Raw genomic sequence first — 15,084 nt, forward strand, 5'->3', positions numbered from 1 at the left:
TCTTTACTCGCGAGCAAGCAAAGAGAGCTTCTCTCTCCACTCACTAATTGAAAAACCATGCACTGACAACAGTGTTTGCTCAAATTGTTGTTGTTGTGTGCCGAATGCTGGTTTAAAGACGTGTGTCGGGACTTTTTTAAATGTAGTCCTGATTAGAATGATACATATTTTTTATTCGGGAAACCCATACTCTTACATTCGATCAAACCCGCCCACACGCTAATAATTGTATATGTTTATTTATTTATCTTTCCCTTATCAAAATAATTCTCATTATTTTTACAAAAAAAAAAAAAAAAAAATAGACAGAGAGAGAGAATATCACGAGAATTGCTATCGCTCATTAATTCATCATAAAAGCGATTCATGACAGCATAAACAATTAGTTCGCCCTCAGACGTTTACTAGGCTATAGCTTTTATTTTGTTTTCATTTTTTGTTGCAATTGTTATTGTTGTTCAATATGATAAAATATAAACAATATTCACAAGCTATTAAAGCAATACAACAACAACAACAAGGTACCCAACGGCTAGTATGTACAAACACAACAAAAGATATTTATTCATAAATTGTCAAACACTCAAAAATATATAATTTGCAGTTGCGTTTTAGTTCAACAAATGTCACTGGGTCAACCAATGATGACCGGAAAACAATCTCTCCAGAATGGCAGGAGGCTAAGCCATACGAAGAAATACCTTCAATGAACAACTGGTCCACATTGAAAAATATGCTACCATGGGGTAAATATGGAAAAATGGAACCCTCAAAATTGCTGTTGGCCCTTAAAGATGATTTCGGCCCCATTATACGAGCTCAAGCATATATGGGACGGCCCGCATCGGTAATAACATATAATCCACATGATTTTGAAAAGGTATTTCGTAATGAAGGTATTTGGCCCATAAGACCGGGAGGCGAAGCCCAATCATACCATCGTTCAGTACATCGAAAGGATTTTTTCGAAGGTGTTGAAGGTCTAGTGGCAGTGTAAGTAGAAAAACAAACAAACAAACAAAAAGAGATAACTTGTAAGATATTCGGCATGTAGTAGAAGTGCAGAACACCTGTTTATTTCGTCTTATCAACTGAGAAATGTTGTGTGGTTTATCAATAACATGCAATCCGATAAATGTTTCTGAATTGTATTTGTAATCATTTGATTGTGAGTCATGTGTTTGAAGTTTTGTGGAGATCTCCATCAATAGGTTGTTGTATAGTCTGCAATGTGGTGGGAATGATTGCAGAATGTGTGTGTTAAAATTATTATATGCACTTGGTTTGATCTGATCAAAATATGCCTAATCGCAATAATGATTTAGACCCCAAGTATGTTTTGACGAAATTCGTTTCAGACAATTTGAAGTCGATTTAGTACTGCCCGTCCGTCTTGTATGGCTGGTACGCATTATAACTGTAAATGGGCTAATTCGGTCCGCAAAAGTTTTAAAAATGTTCGCCAATATGGTGCGACAACTTTCGAAGGGAGTAACCACCTATTTGGTCTAAACTTTGGGCATCGTAATATTTCATCATGAAATACGTATTTGCAGTACGTTGTTCTCGCGGCTCTTATTACGGTGCATAGTGGATCAGAATCATTTTTCCTGGTCAAACCAAAATCTTTAGGGAGTTTTTAGGGAGTTTTAAGATTTAATGACCCTTTTTGAATTTAGTGGCTAGGGCTAACCCTAGACATTAATATGGATCGGCCAGTGTGACGCACGAGTTGGGGCACGCATTACCAAGAATGGGTGTTGCGGTTACGCTCTTGCAGGAGCCTTATTGTAGAAATGGATGTGTGAGGGGGTTACCGGGGGGTATGCGGGTCTTTACGGACGAGAATTGTGACTCTGCAATACTTGTGGGGGACCGTGACATTGACTGTACTGTTCTTTTAAGTAGCCGATGGGGGGTTGTCTGTCCGTGGAATGAGCGGGGACAGGTGTTTTTGGCTAGCATCTATTGTAGATTTAGCTTATAACGAGAACCTTTTCTTGGGTATATGGATGCGGTACTACTCCTTGCAGGTAGTTGTCCGCTAATCCTAGGTTTAGACGCAAATGCAGCCTCTTCTTTGTGGTTCTCTAAGATGAGCAGCCACACATCTGGGCATCGGAACCGCGAAAGAGGAGAGTTGCTAAGCGAATGGTTTTAAATTATCCCTCGGATCTGTATACCTTCGATGGGTGGGGGGAAAGGTGTTGTTGGCTAGCATCTATTGTAGATTTAGCTTATCACTAGAACTTTTTCTTGGATATATGGATGCGGTACTACTCCTTGAGGGTAGTTGTCCGCTAATCCTAGGTTTAGACGCAAATGCAACCTCTTCTTTCTGGTTCTCTAAGATGACCAGCCACACATCTGAGCATCGGAACCGCGAAAGAGGAGAGTTGCTAAGCGAATGGGTGTTAGCGAGTGGCCTGGTGGTTTTAAATTAGCCCTCGGATCTGTATACCTTCGATGGGCCTTCTGGTGTAAGCGGCATTGACGTGACGGTTGCAAATGGGGCAGCAATGACAGCTTAACAGTTTAGTTGGCAGATTAGTGAAGACTGGGGCATTAGTGACCATAGTCTCATAAGGATTATGGTCACACCTCGGGGACAGACTAGGGTAACAGAGCGTTTCTGCGGTTGCGTGGAACGAGATGTGAACTGGGACCATTATGCGAACTGTATCAGGGAGGCAGCTATGCCATGAACGGACTTCAGGACACTGGCGTTAGATGACCTGGTCAGCAAGTTGAACGAGTGGATGAGTAGCGTCAATGACGTACTCCTTGGCAGACGCCGTCAGGTGAAGCCAAGTAAGGTCAAATGGTGGACCCGTGAGCTGGGTCTGATGCGGAGGAGAGTTGCGCACCTGAGGAAGCGCTTCCAAAGGGCAAGACGAACCAATGTGGAAGGTCAGGCTCAGCGTAAAGCTGAGTTCCTTGCTGCTCTTAGGACGTACGAGGACGAGCTATCTAGGAGTAAAGAAGACGATTATAGGAGATTTATACAGAACAACAGGGATGATCCCTGGGGAAAGGTATACCGTGTGTGCCGACATGGTGGGTCTAAGCGTCAGCTTGACCTACAGCCGTTGCGTCTTGGCTCCACGTCGACAGCTTCGGGGTGGGCGGGAAAAGTAAGGATTTTGCTGGGGTCTTTCTTCCCAAGGTCGGAGACTCATTCACCTCCCCCGCTTATGTGGGAGTTTGGTGAGCCTCAGGACTTGGAGCGTAATGAAGTTCCGAACAGTTTCTGCCGGATTAGAAGTAGAAAATCGCCAGGTATCCACGGTATGACCGGAAGGATGTATAAAGCCATCTGGAAGGTCATGCCTGAATATATTGAGTCCGTTCTTGATGGTTGCATTAACCAGGGGTACCTTCCGCGTGCGTGGAAGGAAGCTCGCGTCGTGGTGCTCCTCAAGTCGTCTCGCTCGTATCGGGGCATAAGCCTTCTCCCAGTGCTTGGAAAAGTGCTGGAGAGGATTATGGTGGCAAGGATTGGGGAGTGCCGCGGCGTGAGTCCTTCACCGCATCCGTTCGGCTTTGTCGAGGGTAGAGGTACGGTGGATGCGTGGATGCATGTACAGAACAGTCTGAGCGGGTCAAATGCCAAATATGTCATAGGCATATTTGTAGACTTTAAGGTGCATTTGACTTCCTTTCGTGGTATTGCGTGCTCGATAAGCTATCTGAGATCAGGTGTCGGGAGTTTGTTCGCTGGTCGAGTTATTTCAGTGGACGAAGGGCTAGTGTCGTCGGAGCCAAATTGAAATTGAAATTCTTGTCGTTTCAACGAGTGGTCAAGTTAGCATGCAGATGCTACTTGGCGCGCTGCCCTTTGACATGGATGCGAGATGTAGGACTGTTCTGTACAAGCTGAAGCGTGACTTGCAACTGGCTGAGGATGATTGGCTCGGCCCTATCTGATCTGGTGGATGGGGATGTTCGGCGGCGCAGTGCAATCCTTCGGGAGCGTGCTGCTGTTATGTGGCGGACTAGGTGGACGGACAGTGACAAAGGGAGGGTGCCGTACGAATTTATTCGTGACGCAACGTTCGTACTGGACCGCCCAGAATATGGCTTTAGCATGAGTCTGGGATTCTTAATGACGAGGCATGGCTCTCTAAATGCATTTTTATGTGGGTGTGGGATGACTGAAGACTGGCGGCATATACTGACGGAATGCAGGTACTATGATGACAATAGAGATTTAGTCAATATGGGTATCACGTATGTAGGGGCGGGGTGGGATTTCAGTAGGGCACTTGAAGACTTTGCGGACCTTTTGTTGTTTAAGTAGGTTTGCACGTGAAGTGTTTGTTAGGAGAAGGACTAGACTTAGTGGAGGTAATTCCTCCACATAGTCATCTCTACAGTTGGGCGTATTGGTGCTGGAGGAGAGTTGGAGGAGTTGGTGTTGGTGCGGCGTCGTTTCCTTGTGTGGATGTCGTGCCAGCCATCCATGAGGGTGGTTTCGTCCATTGTTTGTGTTGTGTTGTCCGTTGCTGCGATCCATGTGGGCCCATTGTGCAGTCCGTGACATACCTGAAGGAATGGATCGGCATAGTCCATTTTGGAAGTGGGAGGGATTTTGGGAGTCATTTATTTTCGATAAATATCACGACCATCAGTCATTTTGTTAGTCACCGTATAATTTAGAGCTTTTGGAGCACTATGTCAGGAAGCACGGGCTTTACACCGAAAAACGTAGTAACGTTGTAAGCGGGGCCACAAGGAGAAGCCAAGGATATTTCTACAGAATGGTGAACTTTTGAGGGAGAGGTATCCTAAGGAGAAGACAGATGTGGAGTATTTTCGAACTTAAACTAAATTTGGACATAATATTAGGTGATCCAAAGTTTGGACCAAATCGCCTGCCTTTCGAGAGTTATCGTGCGCTCCAGGCACTACTCTTGGCGCCGTAGGGCTTTTTACAGCTTTAAGGCTATCTTCTCATAAAGGACCTGCCCCTGAAAAAAACTTGTATCGTCGTAATGGGGGCAGCGAATACAAGTGTTTGGAAAAAGAATCAAAGTGATTCGAAAGCAGGTCCTAAACTGAACTTTTTCGAAATTTTGTGTAGGAGGTACACGAAGGAGTGGACCGATAGAGTCTATATTGGAACCTCATATATGCATGGTAGAAATTTCACGATGTGAAGACCTCCGTAGGAGTCTTCCATAGAATAGAAGACCTACGTAGGAGTCTTCCATAGAATAGAAGACCTCCGTGGGAGTCTTCCATAGAATGGAAGACCTACGTAGGAATCTTCCATAGAATAGAAGACCTCCGTGGGAGTCTTTTATAGAATAGAAGACCTCCGTAGGAGTCTTCCATAGAATAGAAGACCTACGTAGGAATCTTCCATAGAATAGAAGACTTCCGTGGGAGTCTTCTATAGAATAGAAGACCTCCGTAGGAGTCTTCTATGGAATAGAAGACTTCCGTAAGAGTCTTCAATAGAATAGAAGACCTCCGTAGGAGTCTTCTATAGAATAGAAGACCTCCGTAGGAGTCTTCTATAGAATGGAAGACCTCCGTAGGAGTCTTCTATAGAATGGAAGACCTCCGTAGCAGTCTCCTATAGAAGACCTCCGTAGGCGTCTTCTATAGAATAGAAGACCTCCGTAGGAGACTTCTATAGAATAGAAGACCTCCGCAGGAGTCTTCTATAAAATAGAATACCTCCGTAGGAGTCTTCTATAGGATAGAATACCTCCGTAAGAGTCTTCTATAGAATAGAAGACCTCCGTAGGAGTCTTCTATAGAACAGAAGATCTCCGTAGGAATCTTCTATAGAATAGAAGGTCTCCGTAGAGTTTAAGACCTCAAGTTATTTTGTTCGAAATCCGTTTCAGACAATTTGAAGTTGATTTAGCCATCTCCGTCCGCTTGCCTGGAGCGCCCGATAACTCTGGAATGGATCAACCGATTAGGTCCAAAATTTGACATTCGTGACATTTGGTCCAACTTAGGATAAGTTAGAAGACTGGTAATATCGGTCCACTCTCCCTCACAATAGTTCGAAAATGAAGTGAATAGCCGATTTGGTCCATACTTTGCACATCGTGAAATTTCTAGCAGATTTAGAAGAGGTTCCAATATGGACTCAATCGATCCTGAGAAAATAGCGTGAAAGATGCAAAAAAAACCCTATGACACCGTGTGTAATGTTTGGAGCGCAAGATAACTTTTTGACCTTTTGTCCAAACTTAGTTTAAGGTCGAAGATAAGCCATATCGGTCCACTCCTTCAGGTTCCTCCCCCACAAATGGTCAAACATGTTCCTAACACATCCTAATATATGTACCAGATATAGATCAGGTTCGAATATGGACTATATTTATCCACTTCTTCGGTTACCTTCCATATAAAATTTCGGATAAGTTCACTTTAAGACCTGATCTCGAATCACTTTGATTTTTGTTTAAGCAACATGTATTCGCTACTTCAATTACGACGGTAAAACTTTTTTCAGGGGCTGATCAACCGATTTGGTCAAAAATTTGGCCTTCGTCATATCATGGGGTACCACCCAGCCAAATGTTCAATATTTATGTTTAAGTGTGGTTAACGGACTGATCGACGATCCTTTGGAAATGTTTACTTACCGAAGGTACTCCTAGTATCCCTGTTTACAGCGGCAATATGTTTTTCGTGGGCAAGTCCAGGTTTCCTGATGGTCGAAAGGTATAAATCATATGGTGACCAACTAAAATGGCTAGTGGGCACGATATCTATCGAAAGGAATGTTTCCCAAAATAAGACCAACTTCCAAAATTTACTTTTAGGTACCTTCCCCGCAAAACTTTTGAGTTTTAATCCAAAGCCGTATTCTCCCAAAATTCTGAAAACCCCCTTAAATACATAATTTTTTTTTTTTTTGGAAAGAAGTGTTTCAGTTAACACAGGCTGAGGGTATATCTCGGTCGGCAGAACCGTCTTTTTTACTAATTGATGATAAATATTAGGATACCACCATTTCATAATTTATTTTATTTTCTTCAATTAGCCACGGAGAAAAATGGGGCAATTTTCGATCGATTGTAAACCCGGTCTTAATGCAACCCAAAAATGTTCGTCTATATTTGAATAAAATGGCCCAAGTTAATGATGAATTTATGGCAAGGTAAAGTAGCTACTTAATATATTTTCCCCTCTGCAATGAAAATTAATTCCCAAAACTCTCAGAATTCGTAAAATACGTGATCCAGCAACCCTTGAAGTACCCGCCACTTTTCAAGAGGAAATGAATCGTTGGACATTGGAATCTGTTTCTGTTGTGGCTTTAGACAAACAATTGGGTTTGATTACAACAAATCGTGATAATCCCGACTTGAAGGAATTGATACGATTGCTCAACGATTTCTTTGAATTGGGTCTTAAAATGGAATTCGGCTTTCCCATATGGAAATATGTGCGAACACCAACATTCAAGAAATTTATGCAGACTTTAGATGGTCTGCTGGAAATTGGTAATAAATTTGTTAATGAAGCCATACAACATTTAGAAGAAGAACAACAAAGTGGTATGCCAGAAAAACCGGACAGTGAAAAAAGTGTACTGGAGAAGTTGATAAAGATTGACAAGAAAATTGCTACTGTTATGGCCATTGATATGATATTGGCTGGTGTGGATACGGTAAGAATTAAGAAAAAAATCGTTTACATTTTAAGTAAAAAATAATTGAAAATTCCTTGTATAGACCTCCACCACATTTACAGCCCTGCTCTTGTGTTTGGCTAAAAATCCCGAGAAACAAGAAAAACTACGAGAAGAAATTCGCCACATTCTACCTAACAAGGATTCTCAATTCAATGTGAATTCTCTCAATAATATTCCCTATACCAGGGCCTGTATTAGGGAAGCTTTACGAATTTATCCCTTGACTGTGGGTAATGCCCGCATTTTGGCTAATGACACAGTCCTGAGTGGATATCGCGTCCCAAAAGGAACTATGGTGAGCATGATATCAACAGGTCTGTTACAAGATGATGCTCACTATAGCAAGGCAAAGGAATATCTACCAGAGCGTTGGTTGCGACCCAACAAGGAGACAGAAGGTTCAAGTGAATGTCCCCATGCTTTAAAGTCCAGCAGTCCATTCATTTATTTACCCTTTGGATTTGGACCGCGTAGTTGTGTTGGTCGTCGCATTGTCGAAATGGAAATGGAAGTGGGCATAGCACGTTTGGTGCGTAATTTCAAAATTGAATTCAACTATCCCACAGAGAATGCATTTAAATTTAAGCTAATTAATGTTCCAAATATTCCATTGAAATTTAAATTTATTGATGTTGAAAATTAAAAGAAAAGAACAAGTATTACCTATGTATATAAAAATTATTACTCGTAATATAATTTATGTCCATATTTATACTAGGCAATTTTCCTTGGGGCAATTGTCAGTTTGAAGGACAGAAAGGTGAGGCATGTGGTAACCCTTTGCCTTTCAACACCCTTTGTCACCGACCAACTGACAATTGCCGCAAGGAAAATTGCCTAATGTAAATATGGAATATATAAATAAAAATCAAATGTCGTTCGTTGGTAATGGTATCAGTTGAAAACGGATGGACCGATTTGGATAATCCTTTTTTTGAAATCTTCGCCAAAACCCAACGTAGGTTTTTATGCAAAGAAACGCCCACGCCCACTTTTACGCCCACTTTTTAATTTTAATCTTTTGTGCAAAAACTACTGAACTGATTTTTTGAAATTGTCAGGGAATGTACAGCGACGGCCCCCGTGAAAATAGGCTACATAACACTGTGCGACAAAAAAATGACAAGAAAAACTGAGTAGATTATGAAAGTAGAGCAAAAAATATGAGGCATGAATCGGCGTTTTTAAAGTTTACATCGGAAAGTAACCAAAGTAGGCGGGACAATATCCGCTCATTTCTAGTTTTTTTTTTTCGAAATATTCGAGTTAAGATATTATGGAATCCTTGCATTTTAAGTGTGTAGTGTCTTTGGGAACTTTACAGAGGAGGATATGGGCAATATTTTTGTTAAACATTTTAACCCCGATGTAAACTTTAAAAAAGCTGATACACGTGTCTCATAGTTTTTGCTCTACTTTCATAATTGTGTCGGTTGTGCCTCCGACCTTACCTACTTATTTGGGACCCAAAAACTTGGGACCCAAAACTTAAAAAAACGCAATATTTGCAAATATTACGAAAAATTTACGAATTAATCTACAATCCAGGTACTTCTTTGGGACCTAAAGACCCGACCGCACCTGTTTTTTTAATATGTTATATCTCCAATACTACTGAACCAATTTCCATGAAATTTGCAGTAAAAGCTGAAGATTTGCCGTTGTTATTTATGTATATTTTATGAATTTCGGAGGAGGTGGGTACCTTCCCTACGCCTTTCTTTTAAACGCTATATAAGTTTGGCTTATGGGAGTTGTGTGTACCCTAGGTACATATTTGTAGCCAAATTACCGGACCACGCCCGCTTTTTAAATATGTTATATATTGAAAATTGATGACCACGCCCACTCTTTTAAATGCATGATTTCTAGAAAACTGCTGAACCTAATTTCTTGGAATTTTCAGAAAATATTCAGGAATGTCCCGTGGTCCAAAATGACCTTTATTTATAGACGGCTTGCAAATACATTTTCGCCTCGGTCCAAGAAAAACGATATACATTCGGACCTCGATTATCCGTGATGGTCGGAACCGGAGGCATTACGGATAATCGATTTTCCCGGATAATGGAGGCAATGCTTTTATGCAGTTTTTGAACATATTTTTAGGTAAAAATGGCATAATATTGTACAATAATATGAAAATCTGCAATTTTTATTAAATTTATTACGGTAATCCACCAAAACTTTAGAAGGATACATAATATCATCATCATCAGATTCATCTGAATTGACTTTGTCCCGGGTTTTTATGATACCATAAATACACAAATTGTGTAATTCGGGAGAATTTCAAGTTTTCTTTTGTTTACATTTTGTTTGCTTAGTCAAATTAATTGGAAAGTGTGTTTTTACTCCCTGGTACTGACGTTTATAACGAAAAATAGAAGAAATGCAAAAAAATTCCAACATTTCTGTTCTATCACGGATAATGGAGGTTTCCGGATAATCGATTCACGGATAATCGAGGTTCAACTGTATTTACAAATTTCCTTAAATGGTGAGGTTCAACGGTGCATCAGATATGAAAAACTAAAACAAGTAAGTCTCAATAAGCGGGAGAATTCGACATAACCATTTTTTTAAATTTTATAATCAGATCGCTTTAGGATAAGGACAGGGGATATGGACGATCATAAATCCTAAACAGCATCAATGGGCGAAAAAACTCGACCAAGACCGTATGTGAATAGAAAGGTTATAGACAAAATCTGTAGATACATTAAAAATCCTCTTCGGTTTGACAATGGACCGAAGAAGTGAGGTAGAAAATACCAATTTTTAATTTTCAAGCATTAAGTCCATAAAAAGTTGTCATTAAAACTCATTACGACGGGCCAGCAACGCGGATCGGGGTCTGCTAGTTGCAAATAAATTAATACAATGCTATTCTTATGAAGAGAAACATTACAATTTAATATAATGCAAGTAGAGGTACTTTTTCAATAGCCTTTTTTGACAGATTACGTGTGAGTCGTGCCAAGCTGTCATTATATCCTCATATCATACGGGCAAAATGTGCTTAATCGAAATAATGGTTTTAGACCCCAAGTATGTTTGGACGAAATCCGTTTCTGGAGCGCACGATAACTCACGAACGGATTAACCGTTTTGCTCCAAAATTTCGCTTTCGTAATATTTTGTCAAAACTTAGTTTATTAAGTTCGAATATGGGCCATATCGAAAAAAAAAGTTCAAAGTTCAAAAGTCAAAAGTTCAAATTTTTTCTCGAAAATTAAAATTTTTCTCAAATAGTCGTCAAACAAATGTCGAAAAATTATGTCCACAATTTTTTACCCGAAGAAATTTGTATGGTAGCTTGTGGTAAAAGAGAAAGCCATTTTTGTTCTCTTTCTTAAAAATTACTACCATTTTACGACTTTTTGGGGTTTAGGAATGGAACACAACTAATATTTCTTCTAATATTAGATGAAATTCGAAGATGGTCAACTCCTTCTGGTACCTCCCTCACAAAAGTTCGAAAATATCCGCCAAAATGGTAAGTGCAATATCTCATAAACGGAGCTACCAATTTGGTCCAATCTTTGGATCTTGAAATATTTTGTCCAAACTTAATTTATGTTCAAAAGTGGGCCATTCCTTAGAGTACCACCCACACAGATGATGAACATTTTTGTTAAAATACGGTTAAGGGTCTGTGCGAGAATGCTTTAGAAATTTTTGCCGAAGGTACACCTAATGTACTCTATTTTTCCTGATATAATGATCCTATAGAGAGGAATAATAATAATAATAATTGTTCCACAAACATCCCAGATGGGACAAGGGAGACTTCTCTCATATCAATGAGTGCACGCCGATTCATATTGGCTCAATGATATGGGACCTACTTTTTATTGCCGAGTCCGAACGGCGTGTCTTACGACACCACTTGTAGAGAAGTTTTTCATGGCTTAAATACTCAGGAAATGTCGCCAGCATTACTGAGGGGGAATTTTGCCACCGTTGAAAATTTGATGTTGCTTGGACTGGGATTCGAACCGCAGAGAGGAATAACTCCTAAAATAAGACACACCTCCAAAATGGACTATGTCGGTCCATTCCTTTAGGTACTTCTCCCGCAAAACTTTTGAGATTTTTTTAATTTTGTTATTTTTCTCTTTCGAGACGAGCTAATTCATCAGAAGGTTTTTGTAAATGAAAAAGAATGTCAGAGAAATTGTCATCACAAACCACTACACTACATGTTTCGCACTTTGGTGAGAAGCGCTCATCAGGTGTATTTTGTGCGGCAATCTGACTATGTCTCTACCCTAAATTTTTCCTTCTATATATGCTGAATTTATTGCAAATTTGCAATTAGGAATTCAATGCACCGGATTTTTTAAGGCAGATGGCATTGCCAACTCTAACAATTTTATTCATTTACGAGTTTTTTGCAGATTTTTGAGATTTTATCCTAACCCATATCTTTGTCGGCAAGTTCATACGCCTAAATTTCTGAAGACCCCCTAAATACATAAGCTTTTTTGGGAAATAGGTGATTCAATTAACACAGGCTGAGGGTACACCTCTGTCGGCTATGCCTTGAACACAGACAGATACGGTTAACGTTAACCTGTGCCAACCTAGAATTTTCACGAAAATTCTCTAAATGCCAGAATTATGGTCGTTCGATTGATGAAAAAACTTTACCAGTTCATTAATGTGGCTAAAAACGATTTCTACAAACAATTTTGAAAATCGAATCGGAAGAGGACCCAATCTGGAGCAACCCCATTCTGCAATTGTTGTTCCCCGATAGAACAATGTGCATATTACTTAATGTGGATACATACATATTTAGGTTCTTACCAACTTTGTGGCAACTCAAGATGATAAGTGACATATCGTACGTAAGTGCCTTAGAATTGTTCTTTGTTCGCCCATGCTTTTCAAATGACGTGACCCCCAAAAGATCCAAATCATTTTGGATGACATCTTCAATAACCCAGTGGAATTGTATCTTAACCAAACACCTTGGTACCACATCTATATCAAACCTTTGGCATATCATATGCCACGAACAAGAATAAGCCAAAATAGGAAGGATTAAATTCATAATGTAAAATATGGAATAACAATTGGATATTTATCAAATACTTTTACAAATAAAAACATGACAAAAACAAGTGAGCCAAGGCCGGGTCGGGGCCGAGTATGTGATACCCTACACCACTACCCCTGCGCATAAGCTTTTGACTGGTAAAATTCAAAATATTAAAATTGGGATAGCTTAGCGCCTTTGCTCTGAATGTCTTCATTAATACAGGTCAATTAAGTTGAAACGCATTTAAGTGCATCGTCAGTACACCTCAAATAAAACAAGTGAGCCAAGGCTATAGTCGGGTCGGGGCCGACTATGTGATACCCTACACCACTACCCCTGTTCATAAGCTTTTGACTAATAAAATTCAAAATATTAAAATTGGGATAGCTTAGCGCCTTTGCTCTGAATGTCTTCATTAACACAGGTCAATTTTTTTGAAACGCATTTAAGTGCATCGACAGTACAAACCAAATAAACAATGGAAAAGTGGGATGTATGCCAACCATCAATAGGCTTCTTTCTCTGTTAGACCCCCATCAACCCCCAAAATTTCGTGAGGATCCGATCAAAATTTCGTAGTGTGATTGCACAAAAATGGAAAAAGGGATGCATTAACGACTATTGCGAAATCTCCGTTATTTGGTCACCACGCCGACCTAGTTTACATCATTGTAAAGATGGGATCTTCTACTTTCATAGCCAGGCTTTGCTTTTGGAAAGTCCCCAACCAAAGCTGTGATAATCGTCATTATAATTAAAATCGCAAAAATGAAAATTTGGGTTTTATTTGCGACTATTGTGATATCTTCGTTGTTTGATCACCTACGAGAACCTACTTTACATCATTAGAAAGGTGATATTTTCTACTTTTATTGTCAGGTTTTGCTTTTGGTATACCCCTTATAGAAGCTGAGATATTCGCTTTGGAAAAAAACGTTGTCTTTTTATCCACATAAGTTTTTTGCCCATTCCGACACCTAAATATTATCCGACCATCACCAAAATCAAAAGGCTTCTTCCCTTCCGAGACCCCCATCAACATCCAAAATTTCGTGACGATCCGATCAAAATTGCGACGTGTAGCGTGATTACAAGGTTTAGATGGACAGACGGACGGACACACTCAGCCAGATCGATTCAGCTCGTCGAAACATTCATTTTGGTATATATAAGTATGGGTCTACGACCATTATTTCGATGCGTTACAAACTTTTTGGCCAGAACCAACTTATAATACCCTCCCCACATAGTGGTGTAGGGTATAAAAATGTGAAATGACGCCTGGCGACAGGGTGTGTTGCCTAGACCAGAAAGTTTTCTAGTTCCCTCGTATACATAACAAAAAACAACTTCTGTTTTAAAGCCACAAGCACTTATTTTAGTAATAAAACGCAAAATTAGTTTTTTTTTTATTAGACGTTTAAAGCTATTTTTATTTATTATTATATTTTATATATAATTTTTACACAAAAAAGTTTTTTTTTTATTTACGACATTTTATTTATTTATGTTTCATATTCATATTTATTACACAATGATGTTCTTTTAATTAATTTAGTTGGGGATCATATACAAAAACAAAATTTTTATATGATCGATATATGGGAGTACTTTCATATAGGGGGGAGGTTTCTAGGGAAAAAATCTTGATTATTTGCAAAGACAACAGAAAATGGATTTTATTGCCTTTCCGTTTTTTGTTTTGCTAATGATATATAGTTTTTTAATAAATGTTGTTATGTATATGTTTTGATATATATGTTTTTTTCAATTGGTTTTTTGTTTTTGGTCCAATTTAGTTTTAATGGGAATTGTTTATATTTGTTATATTTTTTCTAATTGGTTCAAAATATGTTGTTAATTTTAGGAGCCTAGTTTTAGTCATTCTTCTAAGTTCTTATTTTGTTAGTTTGTTGTTGTTGTTGTTCTAAAGAAATTGTTTATAACAACTAATTTGTTGGTTTATATGATTTTCTTTAAGTTTCCACAAAGGCTTCATCATTACTCCTTAAACTAGAGTTGGAATTTAATAAACTCGTTAGATGTCGTTACGGTTGTTGTTGTCATTTTGTTTTGTTAGTTTATACTGACCTTCAAAATTTATTTTGTATTTTGATTTGTTGTTGTTGTTGTTTTTTTTTTTTGTTTTAAATAACAGTTATATAAAATTGTGTGTTTTTTGTTTGATTTATTTTCTTTATTTATTTTTAATGTGTTTATACATGTTTTTCTTAGGCTTAAATTTAAACAATTGTTTTGAAAGCTTTTACAAAGTTTTGTTTGTTTTTTTTTTAACACAATTAACTTAAAATTATTATTATTTTTATTAAACATTCACTTTATTTTTTTTTTCTCCACAGAAAATTTC

General features: G+C 38.8%; 1 protein-coding gene across 1 annotated transcript; it reads left to right on the plus strand.

Annotated features, from left to right (window-relative positions):
* Positions 1-382: 382 nt before the first annotated feature.
* On the plus strand, positions 383-8,539 carry LOC141391219 (cytochrome P450 CYP12A2-like). Its single transcript, XM_073964132.1, has 5 exons — positions 383-535; positions 605-993; positions 7,013-7,129; positions 7,192-7,642; positions 7,707-8,539. The coding sequence occupies exons 1-5, from the start codon at positions 464-466 to the stop codon at positions 8,307-8,309; spliced, it is 1,632 nt and encodes a 543-aa protein (XP_073820233.1). The 5' UTR covers positions 383-463; the 3' UTR covers positions 8,310-8,539.
* The last annotated feature ends 6,545 nt before the right edge of the window (positions 8,540-15,084 follow it).

This window comes from Musca autumnalis, unplaced genomic scaffold (assembly GCF_047663935.1).
Source record: "Musca autumnalis isolate F117 unplaced genomic scaffold, ASM4766393v1 scaffold_1, whole genome shotgun sequence".
Lineage (NCBI taxonomy): Eukaryota > Metazoa > Arthropoda > Insecta > Diptera > Muscidae > Musca > Musca autumnalis.

Excerpts from the sequence above, each read along its gene's own strand:
- LOC141391219 (XM_073964132.1), top strand. The coding sequence starts at position 464 with ATGATAAAATATAAACAATATTCACAAGCTATTAAAGCAATACAACAA. Across the intron at positions 536-604 it reads AACAAGGTACCCAACGGCTA|TTGCGTTTTAGTTCAACAAA; the intron begins GTATGTACAAAC and ends TATAATTTGCAG. Across the intron at positions 7,643-7,706 it reads TATTGGCTGGTGTGGATACG|ACCTCCACCACATTTACAGC; the intron begins GTAAGAATTAAG and ends TTCCTTGTATAG.